The following is a 14,362-nucleotide window of genomic DNA, read 5'->3' on the forward strand; positions in this document are numbered from 1 at the left end:
TTAAATTTGCAAAATAGCCTCGCATTTATTATTCCCAAATTACATGTATTGAGGGGATCAAAATATGTTCTCATGGGGGAAAAAGAGAAAATATAACTTGGAGAAATGTGACTGTTTTACATATAAAGTACAGTAAGTAGCTAAAAATATTTAGAAATAGAAATATGCTATAGTTCGTCATGTTGATATACATTGTATTCCTTGGAAGAAATGAAGCCATCACCATCATGGTCATTCTTCTTAAAAATATCTTCTAAAACCGCATTCTGATACGACTTGTCACGTGGCTTCTCATCTTTTTCAAATTCCCTTTTCAGGTAATGATTTATCTAGAGGGCCAAAACAATATTTCTTTAATAAAAAGATATCACAATAAATTTCCAGTAACTTTGAGGAAATGTTTACATAAAGAAACTCAATACTTAAGACTACTTATAATAAGTGATACAAAATTTTTATGGGGCTGGCCTGGTTGTGTGGTAGTTAAATTTGTGTGCACCACTTCCTTCAATGGCTTGGGGTTCATGGGTTTGGATCCTGGGTGCGAACCTACACACCACTCATCAAGCCACGCTGTGGCAGCATCCCACATAGAAGAACTAGAAGGACTTAGAACTAGGATGTACAACTATGGACTGGGGCTTTGGGGAGAAGAAAAAAAAAAGAGAGGAAGATTGGCAACAGATGTTAGCTCAGGGCCAATCTTCCTCACCAAAAAGCGTACCTAAAAGAAAAAAAAAGGGGCCAGCTCAGTGGCGTAGTGGTTAAGTTCACGCACTCTGCTTTGGCAGCTCAGGGTTTGCAGGTTTGGATCCTGGGCGTGGACCTAGCACTGCTCGTCAAGCCACGTTGTGGCAGCATCCCACATAAAATAAGAGGAAGACTGGCAACAGATGTTAGCTCAGAGCCAATCTTCCTCACCAAAAAGCACACCTAAAAAAAAAAACAGAGTACTTAAAAAAAAAATGAAGTAGGCAAAGGGCATTCTTGGCAGAGGGAACAGCCTAAGCACAGAGGAAACACAGAAGGCTGTTCAAAAAAAAAAATTCTTTTAAAGCTATTTGAGGTTTTATTTTTTTTAACCTTTGAAGCAATTTTCTGAAGAGAAGCTGATCTTCCAATTAGCTTCTCTTGAGACTACAGATGGTTAGTAGTACATACTCAAAGATGAACTGAATTGAATTTTGTTGAAACTAAATACCTTCTAATAATATACACTGTCCATGCTATCAAAGGAAATCCATTAGTGACTAAAATCGAACTTGTCATTTCTATAATCTATAAAATTAATGAATATGCTGTATCATCAATAAAACCCAATCACAGGTTTTGAAATAAAATTTAATTTTCTTAATTCTTCTATGCTTCTCCAGCTCTCCCCCAAATCCACAAACCATGACAATCTCTGTAATAATAATGTCAAATAAAGAACAGATATTCTGAAGTATTCCCTTTTTCTCTATATAATACAATGTTTTTCTCAGCAAAGACACATAAGCCCTGCCTCATATGTAGCTACTAGCAACACCTGACTATTAAGTACTTGAAATGTGGGTGGATCAAATTGAGATATGCTACTGTAAGGCAAAATACTCAATAAATTTTGAAGACAACCCAAAAGTATCTCATTAATAATTTTTATATTGATTTTATGTTGAAATGGTAATATTCTAGACATACTGGGTTAAACAAAACATCCTTGAAATTAATTTCACCTGTTTCTTTTTACTTTTTAAGATGTGGCTACTAAAAATTTAAAATTATATATGTGACTCAATTATATTTCCACTGGAAAACCTTAATATATATTATAGCCAAAGAAAGCAATGTACAATAGCTGGAGAAAATGTTTAGCAAGGTTGGGAATTTTAGAGGCAAGAGTATTTTTGAAGGCTCACGTTGAACCCTGAGAGATTTTTAGCAATACATATCCCAAACTCAATCCATCGGGAGTAGAGTTTATTTTAGAACGATCAATAGATTTTAATGAAAGATATATCAACTGTTCTCAAATGTGACTTCAGTCCTATAGGACGGAGATGCATTTTTTCTTCCAATAGAGCCTTAGTAATCCTACGTAGGTGTAAAGAATTTTAAACAGCCTCAAATATTCCTCAGTTTCTAAGTAGGTAAAAATATTTTCATAATGAATATTGCTGACTCTCAAAATGTACTTTTCCAGTAAACTGTAGTGAAGAGGTACAAAAAGGGAGTCAGAACATGACCTTAATTTTGCTGGTAATGGGTTCCACAGTTTCCACTTAGTAATTTAATAAAAATACTGTGTTCCCCTTCTCCCCCCACCTTACTTATACTGAAGAAATAACTGACTAAATTTGATGATGAAGGATAGTGTTTCTTTTAGCCATGTTTCAAATCCAGGCTTTGCCATGTACTGGCTGTGTGGTCCTGGAAAAATGATTTAACCTTTCTGAACCTCAGTTTTGCCATCTGTAAAAAGAGGAAAAGAGTATCTTCATTGCAGGATTGATGTGAGGCTTAGAGTCGTGTTCAGGGGTGTCAATAAAGACAGCTGTTATTATCCAAGCATACGAAAACCTCTCATCCATCCAGTGATAATGCAGCTGGTCCCTGACACCTGAGAAACACGTGGGCAGACCATAGCCAAGCAGGTCACTATTTTGGACTTTCTTTACTTTTACTTTGCAGAAAAGAACTGAAGATCCCCTAAGGCTACTGAGGAGTATTCAAACTGCAGCACGTGCCTCGATGTGCAAGGGATACTGAACAGTCTGTGTGCACAGGCTGGGGTTTGGGTACCTTGTGGATTCACCTGCAGCTGCTGTTCCTCTCAAGAGGATGAGAAGAAGTCAAGAGAAGGTACAGACTGGGGACAGTGTGCCACCCCTCTAACTGCTCCTCTGAAGGAACAAGGCAGTCCCTTACCCCTCCTCTATCACTGACCAACCAGAGTTTCCCGGGAAAGTCCTTACTAACATCTTGGGGAAGGAAGTGGAATTAGGGTGGGGAAAGGATTGGAGAGGGAGAGGAAAAGAAACAGAGAAAAGGGGCTTCCTCTTATCACTTGAAATCAATGACGCAGTTGCCTTTTATTACCTACGTAGGCGGTACAGTTATGAAAGTTAAACTGCCTCCAAACAAGAGGGGAGACAACTGGGTTACCCAATTTAAGCAAAAAGAGTCTAGTCAGTGAGATTAAGGAAGGCACTAGACTTCAATGAAACAAACACTAGCCCTGAAACATTCATGCTGGGAATTCCCTGAAAGAGGCAGGGTAGACTCATGGTTAAGAGCACCACAGTGGAGCCACATCGCTGGGGTTGCAGTCTGGTTTTGCCACTTACAGCTGTGTAACCTTAAGCTAGTTACTTAACCTGTCTGGGCATCATTTATTTCCCTCATCTATAAATTGGAGACGATGACAATAGTGTCTGCCTCATAAACTGTCATGGAGATTAAAGGAGTTCACACACTAATGAATTTATAATTGTACCCGGTACTGAGAAAATGTGATAAAATTATCTATTATTATTATTATTCTGAGATCTTTATTAATCCTTCAATTCATATATAAGACTAACTGGGATGCAGAAGCTAGGGAGCTGAACTTCTGGCTCCTCCTGACCAACCTTCTAGCCCACGCAATTCAAATTCTTGCTAGCTCTTTTCATCATCTCATGTAATCCTTGCCATCCTATGAGGTGGGAATTATTTGCCCTGTGACAAATTCTTACAGTGCTGCTTGAAAGAGATCTGCCCCTGTAGTCTAGATGCTGGAAATGTCCTGTAGAGATGAGTTTAGTATTTTAATGACCCTCTTGCAGCAGGGAGAAAGGAAATTGAACAGGATGATCTGGTAACAAATTTTATATTGAAAAAGCACATTTTCTTCTTGGAGCTTAGATTTTTTTGTAACCAGCTCTATAAAAGCAAAGTAATCAGCCCACACTAGGTAGAAGTAAAAAAATCATAGCTGTAACACAGAAGTATTTAAATTGTGATAAAAAATTAGATTAGACATATGAAATCTGTTTGAATTACCTCGGCTTTAGAGAGTTGCCTGTCATTGTCCGTGTCTATCTGTTTAAATGTTTCAATGCTTCGTGGTCCTTTCGTCACGGCATAAAGTTCAATCTCAAAAATCAATGTTGCATCAGGGGGAATCTTGCCTTCGGCTAAAGGTATAAATTTTTTTAACAGTTTAACTTACATGAAGATAACGTTCAAATATTTATTCACAAATAGCCATTATGGCATTATGATTACATTATTCATATTTATAAAAACTGCTTTCTAAATACTTTTTAGGATTTTTTTCCATATGTTTTTACATCAAGTCAGTTCTAAGGACCTAGCAGACCATTATTTCCTGGTTAAATTAAAATAAATATAAATCATGTAATTTTTATTAATATAACCCATCATTATACAGCAAAGAACTGGTGCAGACAAGAAATGCATGGGCAGAAAAATTTCAAAGCGTAGATCAGTAATCTTTTAGAAAATGATTTTGTGTAGTTATTTGGAAGCATAAATAAAACATACGTATCAATATATTTGACTTTCAAGTTCTTTACAGACGTTAAAAAATAAGCGCAATGAGGGGCTGGCCCCATGGCCTAGTGGTTGGGTTTGGTGCACTCTGTGTGGGCAGGCCGGGTTTGGTTCCCGGGTGCTGACACACACCACTTATCAGTGGCCAGGCGGTGGCAGAGACCCACATATGAAATGGAGGAAGACTAGCACAGATGTTAGCTCAGGGTGAATCTTCCTCAAGCAAAAAGAGGAAGATTGGCAACAGATGTTAGCTTAGGGTGAATCTTCCTCAGCAAAAAAAAAAGTGCAATGACAGAATAAACCAGTAACAATTTTATGAAGAAATTTCTAATCACAATAAAAAATTTCAGTATTCAGTTGAATAGTTCTCTTTAATAAAGTTAACCTATTAACTGATGTCACAGATGATTTTAGCAAGCTATGGGCTATTTCAGATGACCATTTTATAAACCAACCTGCCAAAAGGACTTGCTAAGAGGCAGTGGGTGGCTTGTGTCACCAGCATATTCCCAGAGTCTCACACAGTACCTGATCCATCATGGTCACTTAAATATTTGCCAAATGAATGACGCCTACTGTTTATTTTTAAAATGGCTAAGTTTGTTCTCTGAAGGAAACAGTAATTTCTTTAATGAAAAAGTGGAGAATTCTTGCTAAAGTATTTATATAATCCAAAGAGAAAAGGGCTTTAAAGTTACAGCCAAAAGGAAAAGTGGATCAGTCACCTCCAAATCGAGGACACAGAAAAATCTACCCACACATCACGTGACTAATGCGACCGTCCCAATCGATGTACCTCATATTATCTGACTTTAGAGTAAAAGAGCTAGAGATTGAGTCAATGATCATTTTTACAAAACTCATTCCTATTCTGGCCCATTAGGATCTCTTTATGACAGAAAAATAACATCTGACAATAGTTAAAAACGAATTCAAACATAAATTAAAATTTCTTAAGAAACAAATATTACAAGTTGAAGTTTCTGAATAATTCTACTGTGAACATAGAAAAGAAAATATTGCCAATTAGGTTTTTTCTTGCAAAAAAATTATAGTATAAAGAAAAGAGAAATGTGCATTTGTTATAGAATTCCTTGTATTTAGACAAGCAGATCAAAGACGTAGGAGTTAATGTAAAGAATCTATACATACCACACGGACTGTTAATTAAAGCACTAACAAGTCACATGCATTTCAAACATGCAGGGGTGCTCTGTGACATGAGGCAAGGACACTGCGCAGAGGAAAGACTTCTTCAAGTACTACCTAAAACAAAGTTATAGCTAATGTTAGGTCTTAATAACAACTTATTTAAAAAAGTTCATCTGATCAAGAAGTTGTGTTAAGCAGTTACTTATGGTCTACACTGCAACTTTTAAGATAATCTAATCTGAACTACTGTAATGCAGGTAAACTAGCAGTTTACGTCACAAAGAACACACTTGGGTCTCCTTTTCCTTATACGTGAAATGAAGCGTTGGTGGTGTTACTAGCCAGATTCACTATTTTTATGTTTATTGGTGACACTTCAGATTGAATATGAACTAACTACGGCAAGTCAAATTTCTACATCTCTGCAGCAAGAGTCTGGTTTATGAACAGCTTAGGCAGCCTGGGTAGTCATTCATATCTAAGCATAAATTAGTTTACAGAAAGGATTAACTTAGTAGTCATTTGCCTTTGGGTAATGGGATCCAGGGTAAGCACCTATTGATGCCGGACGTGGGTGCTCTAGGCAGAGCGGGGAGTGGGTGTTGCGGTAGTAGGCAGAACGTGGAGGCATCTGATGAGACAACACAAGAGAGAAAGGAAATGCTGAAAATTCGATTAAAGAGACTGAAAGACAACTGGCCTCAACCTATGACAACATTTTTAGGAAAAGTATTGCATTCAGTTTAATTTCAATTCAATTTTCTCTCTCTCCCAGGTTCCTCTACAAATAAAAATAGGATACACAAACTATGGTTCCATGGGAGCTATTCTGACGGGACCAAATGATTGGCAAAAAGCATTGAAAACGAAGCTGTTGTTATCTGGAACTCTCTCTTTAGGAGTTTTAAGTCTGATTGGGTTTGACTTGAACCACTACCCTTCCTCCAATCCAATTTGGGGCAGTGATCCCCTGCTCTTGCTGGAATGAACAGATGAGGGAATCACTACTCTTAATGAGTAAACACAGAGCCTCAAAGAGGGCATGCCATTTCAACAAAATATTTGGGAGTAAGGACAATATCTCATCGTAGAAAATTAATTTTTACTTTAACTACATACTAAATATTTCAAATAGGTGGAGTTAGCAAGGGCTCCACATAGAACGAAGAGATAAAGATTCATTCTTTATAATCTTCACACAGCAACAGGAAGCAAAGACCTAACTGAGAACACAAGATGGAAACTGTCCCTCTGCCAGACTGCTCATTTTCCCCCTTTATAAAAAAATTTCTCTACTCTGTTTCACTTTTAACTTTAGTGATTTTTAAAAATGTAATTTTGCAAAAATTAATACATGCACAAGGTAAAAATTTAAACAGTAGAAAACATTATAGAGGGAGAAGAAATCTCTTCTCCTTGACCCTCAGGCCTCAATCCCAGGAACGCTTAATGTCATCAGACGACTGTGTACCCTTCCAGACATAGTCCATGTAGAAACATGATGCATACGTGAAATTCCCCGTCACGTGTAACCTCATGGAGGATGGAGAATTGTTTCTGCTTTGTTCACTGCTTCATGCTCAGTGCCTAGAACAGAGCCTGGCACTGATGCTCAATAAATATTCCTTCCATGATATATTCTATCCCACTTTATTTTTAACATATTAATACATATGGCTCTGCTTCATTCTTTTTACTAGCTGCACAGTAATCCATTGTATAGATATACCATAATTTAACTAATTTCCTATCAATGGATACTCAGGTAGTTTCCAGTCTCTTGCTACCAAAAAAAAAGTCTGCAAGGAATGTTCTTTTACACATACCTTGTGCACATTCCTGCAAATAGAGCTACTGGGTCGTGGGATATCGCATTTTAAATTTTGATAGAAATTGCTCGAGAGGTCAAATTATTTACATTCCCAGCAATAATTCATGAGACTGCTGGTTTTCCCATGTCTTTGCCAACTTTCATATCTTTGTAGTCTGATGAGTGAAAATCATGTCTGGTTTTTGTAATTTCCCTTTCTTTAATTATGAATAAAATTAAGTATTCTCACAGATTTAAGGTCACTTGTATTTTTTGTTAGCAGGCCACTTGGTAATGAACCTGCCTCTTTCTCGGGATAGGTCATTTTTATTATTGGTTAGGAAGAGTCTTCATATGGGTTTCAAACATTTTCCCCATTTATCTGCTTTACCTAGGTTCTCAGATCTCACCCTAGGATTTTAAAAATAAGTAAGAAAGTGAAAGAAGCAGTTCATTTCTTCCACATTTCAAAGCTTCTCCTGAATTTGGGCAATAGTGACTGACAGCTTGTTATATTTCAGATGTTCTTTTCACAATGTTCCAGTGCTGTCCTTTTACTGGAAAATCATATTTTCAGTTTCCTGAGTTTTATGAATTTGACTTTGGTACTGCTTACCAAAGGTATGTGCTATAGACATTTATGTAATAATTAATAAAATAATATATACTAAAAACAAATAAAAATGACTAAGGTAAAGCTTATAGAACATACAAGATCATTATGAGTGTTGCCAGTATGCGGGGGAAAGAATTCTGGACACAGAGATCTGTATTCCAACAATGTCTTATTTTCTTTATATGTAAAAAGAGGGGACTGGGCTGGACTGGACTAGATAGAGCTAAGGTTTATTGGCCCCTATAGTTCTGTAATTATTTCCTCTAAGACTTCTTATTTTATTTTTTTTAGTGATTCAAAATTTTTCATTGCGGGAAAATATATGTAACATAAAACTTACTATCTAACCATTTTAAGTGCACAGTAGTGTTAAGTACATTCATATTGTTGTGCAACCAATCTCCAGAACTATCTCATCTTGCAAAACTGAAACTCTACACCCATTAAGCAACAATTACCTATTCCCCTCTCCCCCAGGCCGGCGACCACCCTTCTCTTTCTGTCTCTATGAATTTGAGTACTCTAGGTGCTTCATGTAAGTGGAATTATACGATACTTGTTTTTTTCATTTAGCATAATGTACTCAAAGTTCACCCATGTTGCAGCATATGTCAGAACTTCCTTTCTTTGTACAGCTGAATAATATTCCACTGTATGTATTCAGCACATTTCATTTATCTATTCATTGGTCAATGGACATTTGGGTTATTTCACTTTTTGGCTACTGTGAATAGTGCTACAATGAACATAGGTAAAGAAACATCTCTTTGAGACCATGCTTTCAATTCTTTTGGATATACACCCAGAAGTCTGTGATTTATTTTTAAATATATTTTACAGACAAAATATTAAAACACCTTACCATAGCCTTCCTTTCCATATGCAAATGAAGGGGGTATGATCACTTTCCGCTTCTCTCCAGGGCACATATCCATCATAGCAATATCTAGGCCTTTTATGACTTGCCCAACACCAAGAACAAACCATTTGGGATGGCCTTCATTTTGCGACCGGCTATAATAAAAAACAAAATGTAGGTAAGCTAATTTCAAGAAAAATAAAATCAAACTTTAAAACACAGCTGGGCATTGTTGTAATTCAAACTTGGAGTCCTCTCTAACCATCTCCTTTCCTACATTAGCACTCATTCTGAACCCCCTGGTGGGCTGTTTGGCTCAAACTTCCCCTATAATAGCCAGAAAGAGGTATGATTTGCTCAAAGCTAGTCATCAGGAGTAATCTCATTTTCTTTTTTGTTGTCATCTTTACAAAAACTATTCAACAGTTAGTTAACTTTTTAATGGGTCTCCTGCCCCTAACTAGGTTCATGACTTGCCCAAATAACTCTAACCTCTCTGGGTTTATTCTGAAAAATGATAGCGCAACTTTAGCCTCAAAAATTCATTGAAATGGTAATTAAAATTTGCATCTTTTCTTCTTACTCAATATCTCTATTTTCTCCTAAATGTAAAGCACTTTCCCCAATCCTATCTGTATAAGGTAATTGCACACATGAAGAAAAGACATTCTCCCCCTGAGTAATAAACCATCAATTAAATCAGAGTAGCAGCGGGGCAGGTGGGAGGACACAAGGCCCAGAAGTCACCAAGGAAAGCCATTATTGTAGTGGCCTCTTGATTCAGTTGGAAAGTGGCCCTCAGCCTGTAAACATCTTGCTTCTGAAGGCCAGAAAAAACTCTTTTAAACTACCCTACGTAATCCTCCGTAAAGACACTCCCACCCACGGCAAAAGAAAAGCGCGAACATCCTTACAGTCAGCACCTTGACCTACTTCTATAGGTCTCAAGAGCAGCGGCGATGCTGGGGGGGGGGGGGGGGGAGGCGAGGGCCGTGTGGATGTAGTATATTTTTGATAATTTCTAGGGCCAAGATTTTCTAACTTAAAAAGTAACACTCAGTTTAATAGGGCACTACTGCATCGAGTCTGATTTTCCCCCCTTAAAAATAAAGGCACAACTTTCAATTGGGCTTCTGGCTGGTGCAGGGAGGCGAGATTTCGCGCATGCACTGGCCGCCGGAGCAGTTCGCAGCATTTCCTACCTGCAGTAGAATTTCGAGCCGTCTTTAGCCAAGAATCCGTCGTAATGGGCATTTAGCAGGTCTCCCTTCTTGCTTGTCTTAGAACAGTTTTCTGGACGATGCAAAACTTCTATTTTCACTTCCTCTGTGCTGTCTTCCTTTTGTCCCTGAGCAGTGAAAATGCCCCACACGGAAAAGAAAACGATTACTCTGAATAAGAAATGCATGATTCCTGGAGTCGGCTCCAGTTGGCCACCGCGTTCCCTCACGCGTGGCACTGTCGCCGGGGGTCCGCCCCGCAGCTGCGTTCCGACACGTGGCGGGCATTGTGCTACGTCACAAAGGGCCGGGGCCGGCGGCGCGTGGCTCCGCCCCCCGGCGGCGCGCTCGGCAGCGGCGCGTCCGCCAGTCCGGGAGGGTCGCGTCCCCGCGGTCCCCGGCGCTTCAACTGGCTGTCCTCAGTAGCTAAGGCAACACTGCGCAATCGCACCGCTTCTCCTCGCTGTGGCCGCATGTTTTACAGCCGGTTTCCTCAGGGTTTGGTAGTCACGCTCGCGCTTCCTGGAATGAAACCGGCAAATCACGAAATAAACAGCCTAGGGTGAGATGTGGCAGTCAGAGAATACGGCTGTCATTTCTGCGCGTCAGAGGCTTCTCCTCAGACCCCTAGAGAATTAGCGGGTGTCGTGGGAGGCATTCTGCTTCTGGGGTGTCCTTGAAGCGCGCCTTCTCGGGGTCGGAGTCGTGCATTAAGAGGTTCCAGGCGAAGCCACACACAAGCTCACGGCCACCTGGTCGCGAGTGGACGGAGGGGCCGCTGCTCCCCGCCCCGGGAAAGGCCTTTTCCACAGCCGCCGCCGGCGATTCGGGCTGGCGGCTGGGTTTGCGTTTCCCTCCCGCACCACTCGGGGCCGCCGTTGATTTGAGGGCCTTCGGAGGGCGCGAGAAGCTCTTGGCAGTGTCACTTTTCCTCCCAACTCTGCCAGATCGCTAATTACCCACGTTACGCAGATGAGAACACGAGGTCATCTGAATATTGGGCATTTTGTTCCAATCTCACAGCCACTACGCGGTGGGGGATTTGACCAAGTCTGACACAAAGCCAGCCTTACCCACCCCCTCCACGTTTTAGTATGAAAAACTTGCGAACATACAGAAAAATGGAACTTTGCTATCTCATCACCGCGGCCTTATACCCGCTTGGATTCTATCATTAACATTTAACTACATGGGACTTATTACATATGCATCGATCCATTCACCTTATTTCCAAGTGAACCCAAAGACTTCACCCAGACCAGAAAGGCTTCAGCGAAGGCCTGGATCAGGTTCTGGAAGGGGAGGTGTTATTCTGCCTCAGTGATGCTAAGAAAAGCCGCAGCACTGGGCCTGCTGTATCTGCTTAACGTTTGCAGAATTCCATCAATCTGAAAATTATTGTCAATTATGTAAGATGATCATTTCCAAACAGGATTTTAGAAAATCATTAAAAACACTTTTGGAATAAAATAAACTCCAAAGTTCGGTTGCATGTTCTGTACCCTAAAGGGAAGTGGTGGCGCGATCACAGCTCCTCGGGGCCCCGCGCCGTCCCCGGCCCGAGGACTCTCAGCAGCACACTGCCTTCTCGGGAGACAATTTCTCGCACTCCCGGAATGAAAGGAGGAAACGAAGCACACATAAAAAGGAAGTTTTGTGTTTTTGAATAAACAACCGCCGGAAGGATCCGGGGCTTAGTTTTCGGAAAACCTGAGAGGCCTAAAACAGCGCCCGCGGGCCGAGTGCGCGGGGAGCTCGTCCTCGTTCGGCCCCAGGCTGCGCGCCCGTCTGGGGCCCGGAGGCCTCGGCCCCGGGGGATGATGGGTCCGAGCCTCGGCGGCCCGGAGGAGAGCGGCGAGCCCCGGCCCCGCCGGCCGAGGGCCTGAGGGAAGAGGTGGGGAGCCGGGCGGCCCGCCCTCCGCGCGCAGCCTCCAGCCCCGCGGCGGGGCGGCAGGCCGCGCCTGCTCCTCCAGCCCCGCCGCCGGGGAGGGGTTTCCCGGGACGAGCCGGCCCCTTTCATCCAGGAAGTGAAAGCGACGTCGGGGTCAATGAAAACAAACGGGGAGCCCGGGGGGAAGGAAGGCGGGCGCGGACGAGGGAGCGCTGAGGCGCGGGAGGGAGCAGCCGGGCCGCCGAAGCGCCAACGGGAGGCCGACCGCGGCCGCGAATTTGCCGTCGCCCCCGCCGCCGCGGCGGCTTGCCCGGGGATGCCTGAGCCCACACCTCGCGGCCCCCCAGCTCCACGCGGCGGCCGCCGTCCCGGCCTCTAAGGGCCGCCACGTCCCGGCGGCGCGCGCGGGCGGACGGCGGCTTGGTGCCGGCTGGGGGCGCCCGGGGAGGGTCGGGGCGGGCCGGGAGGGGCTGCCCAGGCTCAGCGCCTACTCCATCACCGCGGCCGGCGCCGGGCCGGGAGGATGCGCGGCGCCGGGCTCTGAAGCATGGAGGGGGTTCTGTACAAGTGGACCAACTATCTCACAGGTACGAGGGCTCGGGCGCTTGGGGGCAGCGGGGAGGGCTTGGGCGGGTTAGGCGGGGAGGCTGCGGAGACGGCGGGTCAGGGGCTCCGTTCCCTCTCCCTGGCCCGCGGGGACCCTCACAGCGAGTCGGCTCTATTTGGTTCCCGAGCTTAAGCCCTCATTCTGTCCCTGGCTAGAGCCCGTCTGGCCTCTGCAGAGGACAGTTCGAGACTGCGCACCTTCCCGAGGGTGGGAAGTGTCCCTGATCGCTTTTTTGCCGGTGTCATAATACTTCTGTTTCCTCCTGTAGCTTCCGGAACCATTCCTAGTCCCTGTACATGTGTTGTCGCAATCTCTGTCCTTATTCACGCTTAATTCAGTATTTTGTTCATAACTGAGTTGTCCAGTTATAGGACTGTAATGAACCTTTTAAGATCAAGATTTAATTTTAAGAAATTTTTTGTATATTTCTTTTAATTCCCTTAGCAACGTGGTTCATTTTCAAAGTTCTCCTGTTGAAGTTGTTAGAGTGTAGCAAGCATGATTTTGGAAGCTGTCCCCATATACTATTCCCTTAGGGGGTGGTTGTCAATGAGGTGCCCTTATGTTGGGGGATTCAGGTTAAGTGTGTGAGAAAAGGTGGAAGAAAGCGCAATACACAGAAGTGGAGCAGGCAAGTCAGTTTCACCCGTGAAGTAGGTTAGAAGGAAAAACTCCAAGGAGTTAGGTGTTTCTGTAGGAATGAGAGACCAGCACTAAAGAGCCAGCACCAACAGCCTGGCTTTAATAAAAACCTTAAATCAGTTGTAGTCCCATCTCTGTCATCAACCAACTGTAAGGACAAGTCAGCCTCTCAAGATCTCAATCTGATAAGGCCAGGGTGATCAACTAGTTTATCCTGAAGGTAACTTCCATCTCCAGAATTCTATGATCTCACCAAATTAGAGGAAAGGGAGTGGGTTTAAAATAAGACTAAATAGCAAACATTTCTTGGTCCAGTACAATAAGCAAATCTTGACTTGCTGCCCACTTATTCACTCTGCCAAAAGTATTGACCCCCTTAGTAAATGCAGTCATCTTGTGTCCATCTGACCTTGTGCAAAATCTGCACGTAAACGCTTTAAGGCATAACTACTGAGCTACAGTGGCCTCTATTTTTTTTGTTAATTGGAACGCCAAAGCCAGATTTATAGCAGCAAATGCTTAACATTTATGATACGTAGATGTTTTATTTTGTTTGAACTAAAATGTCAAACAGGGGCCGGCCCCGTGGCCGGGTGGTTAAGTTCGGTCACTCTGCTTCGGTGGCCCAGGGTTTCACTCCTTCCCATCCTGGGCACGGACATGGCACCACTCATCAGGCGATGCTGAGGTGATGTCCCACATGCTGTGACTAGAAGGACCCACAACTGAAAATGCCCAACTATGTACTGGGGGGATTTGGGGAGAAAAAGCAGGAAAAAAAAAAAAAAGATTGGCAACAGTTGTTAGCTCAGGTGCCAATCTAAAAAAAAAAGTCAAACAATTTGTTCCTATAAATATATGTTTTAACAGGAAACATTTAAAAAGTGAGGTAAATAGTTTTTAAGCATTTTCATTTGGGCAGTTGTGAGAACAGTTATACCGTTTAGTTGAGATGTTCTCTTAACTTTAAGACAGTAGTTCCTGGGCTTTGAGACACAAATGATCACTTCATTGCAAACTTGTTCA

The 14,362-nt window shown here is 42.4% G+C and overlaps 2 protein-coding genes across 3 annotated transcripts in view; one reads left to right on the plus strand and one right to left on the minus strand.

Annotated features, from left to right (window-relative positions):
• Positions 1-12,145, minus strand: FKBP7 (FKBP prolyl isomerase 7). Of its 2 annotated transcripts, XR_011428296.1 has the most exons (5): positions 10,179-12,145; positions 8,980-9,131; positions 5,692-5,805; positions 4,024-4,157; positions 1-329 (listed from the first exon to the last, which is right to left on the minus strand). XR_011428296.1 is itself a non-coding variant. In XM_001497400.6 (4 exons), exons 1-4 carry the CDS (start codon positions 10,382-10,384, stop codon positions 168-170), a joined length of 654 nt encoding a protein of 217 aa, XP_001497450.3. In that variant the 5' UTR covers positions 10,385-12,145; the 3' UTR covers positions 1-167. The 2 variants fall into 2 exon arrangements, 1 of the variants encoding a protein (XP_001497450.3); XM_001497400.6 differs by lacking the exon at positions 5,692-5,805.
• The window catches only part of PLEKHA3 (pleckstrin homology domain containing A3), a 24,975-nt gene continuing 22,652 nt past the window's right edge, over positions 12,040-14,362 (plus strand). The window contains exon 1 of the mRNA XM_001917545.6: positions 12,040-12,674. Coding sequence (XP_001917580.2) covers positions 12,635-12,674 — 40 coding nt within the window. The 5' untranslated portion in view covers positions 12,040-12,634. The remainder of the gene's footprint in view (positions 12,675-14,362) is intronic.

The sequence above is a fragment of the Equus caballus genome, chromosome 18 (genome assembly GCF_041296265.1).
Source record: "Equus caballus isolate H_3958 breed thoroughbred chromosome 18, TB-T2T, whole genome shotgun sequence".
In the NCBI taxonomy this organism is placed as follows: Eukaryota; Metazoa; Chordata; class Mammalia; order Perissodactyla; family Equidae; genus Equus; species Equus caballus.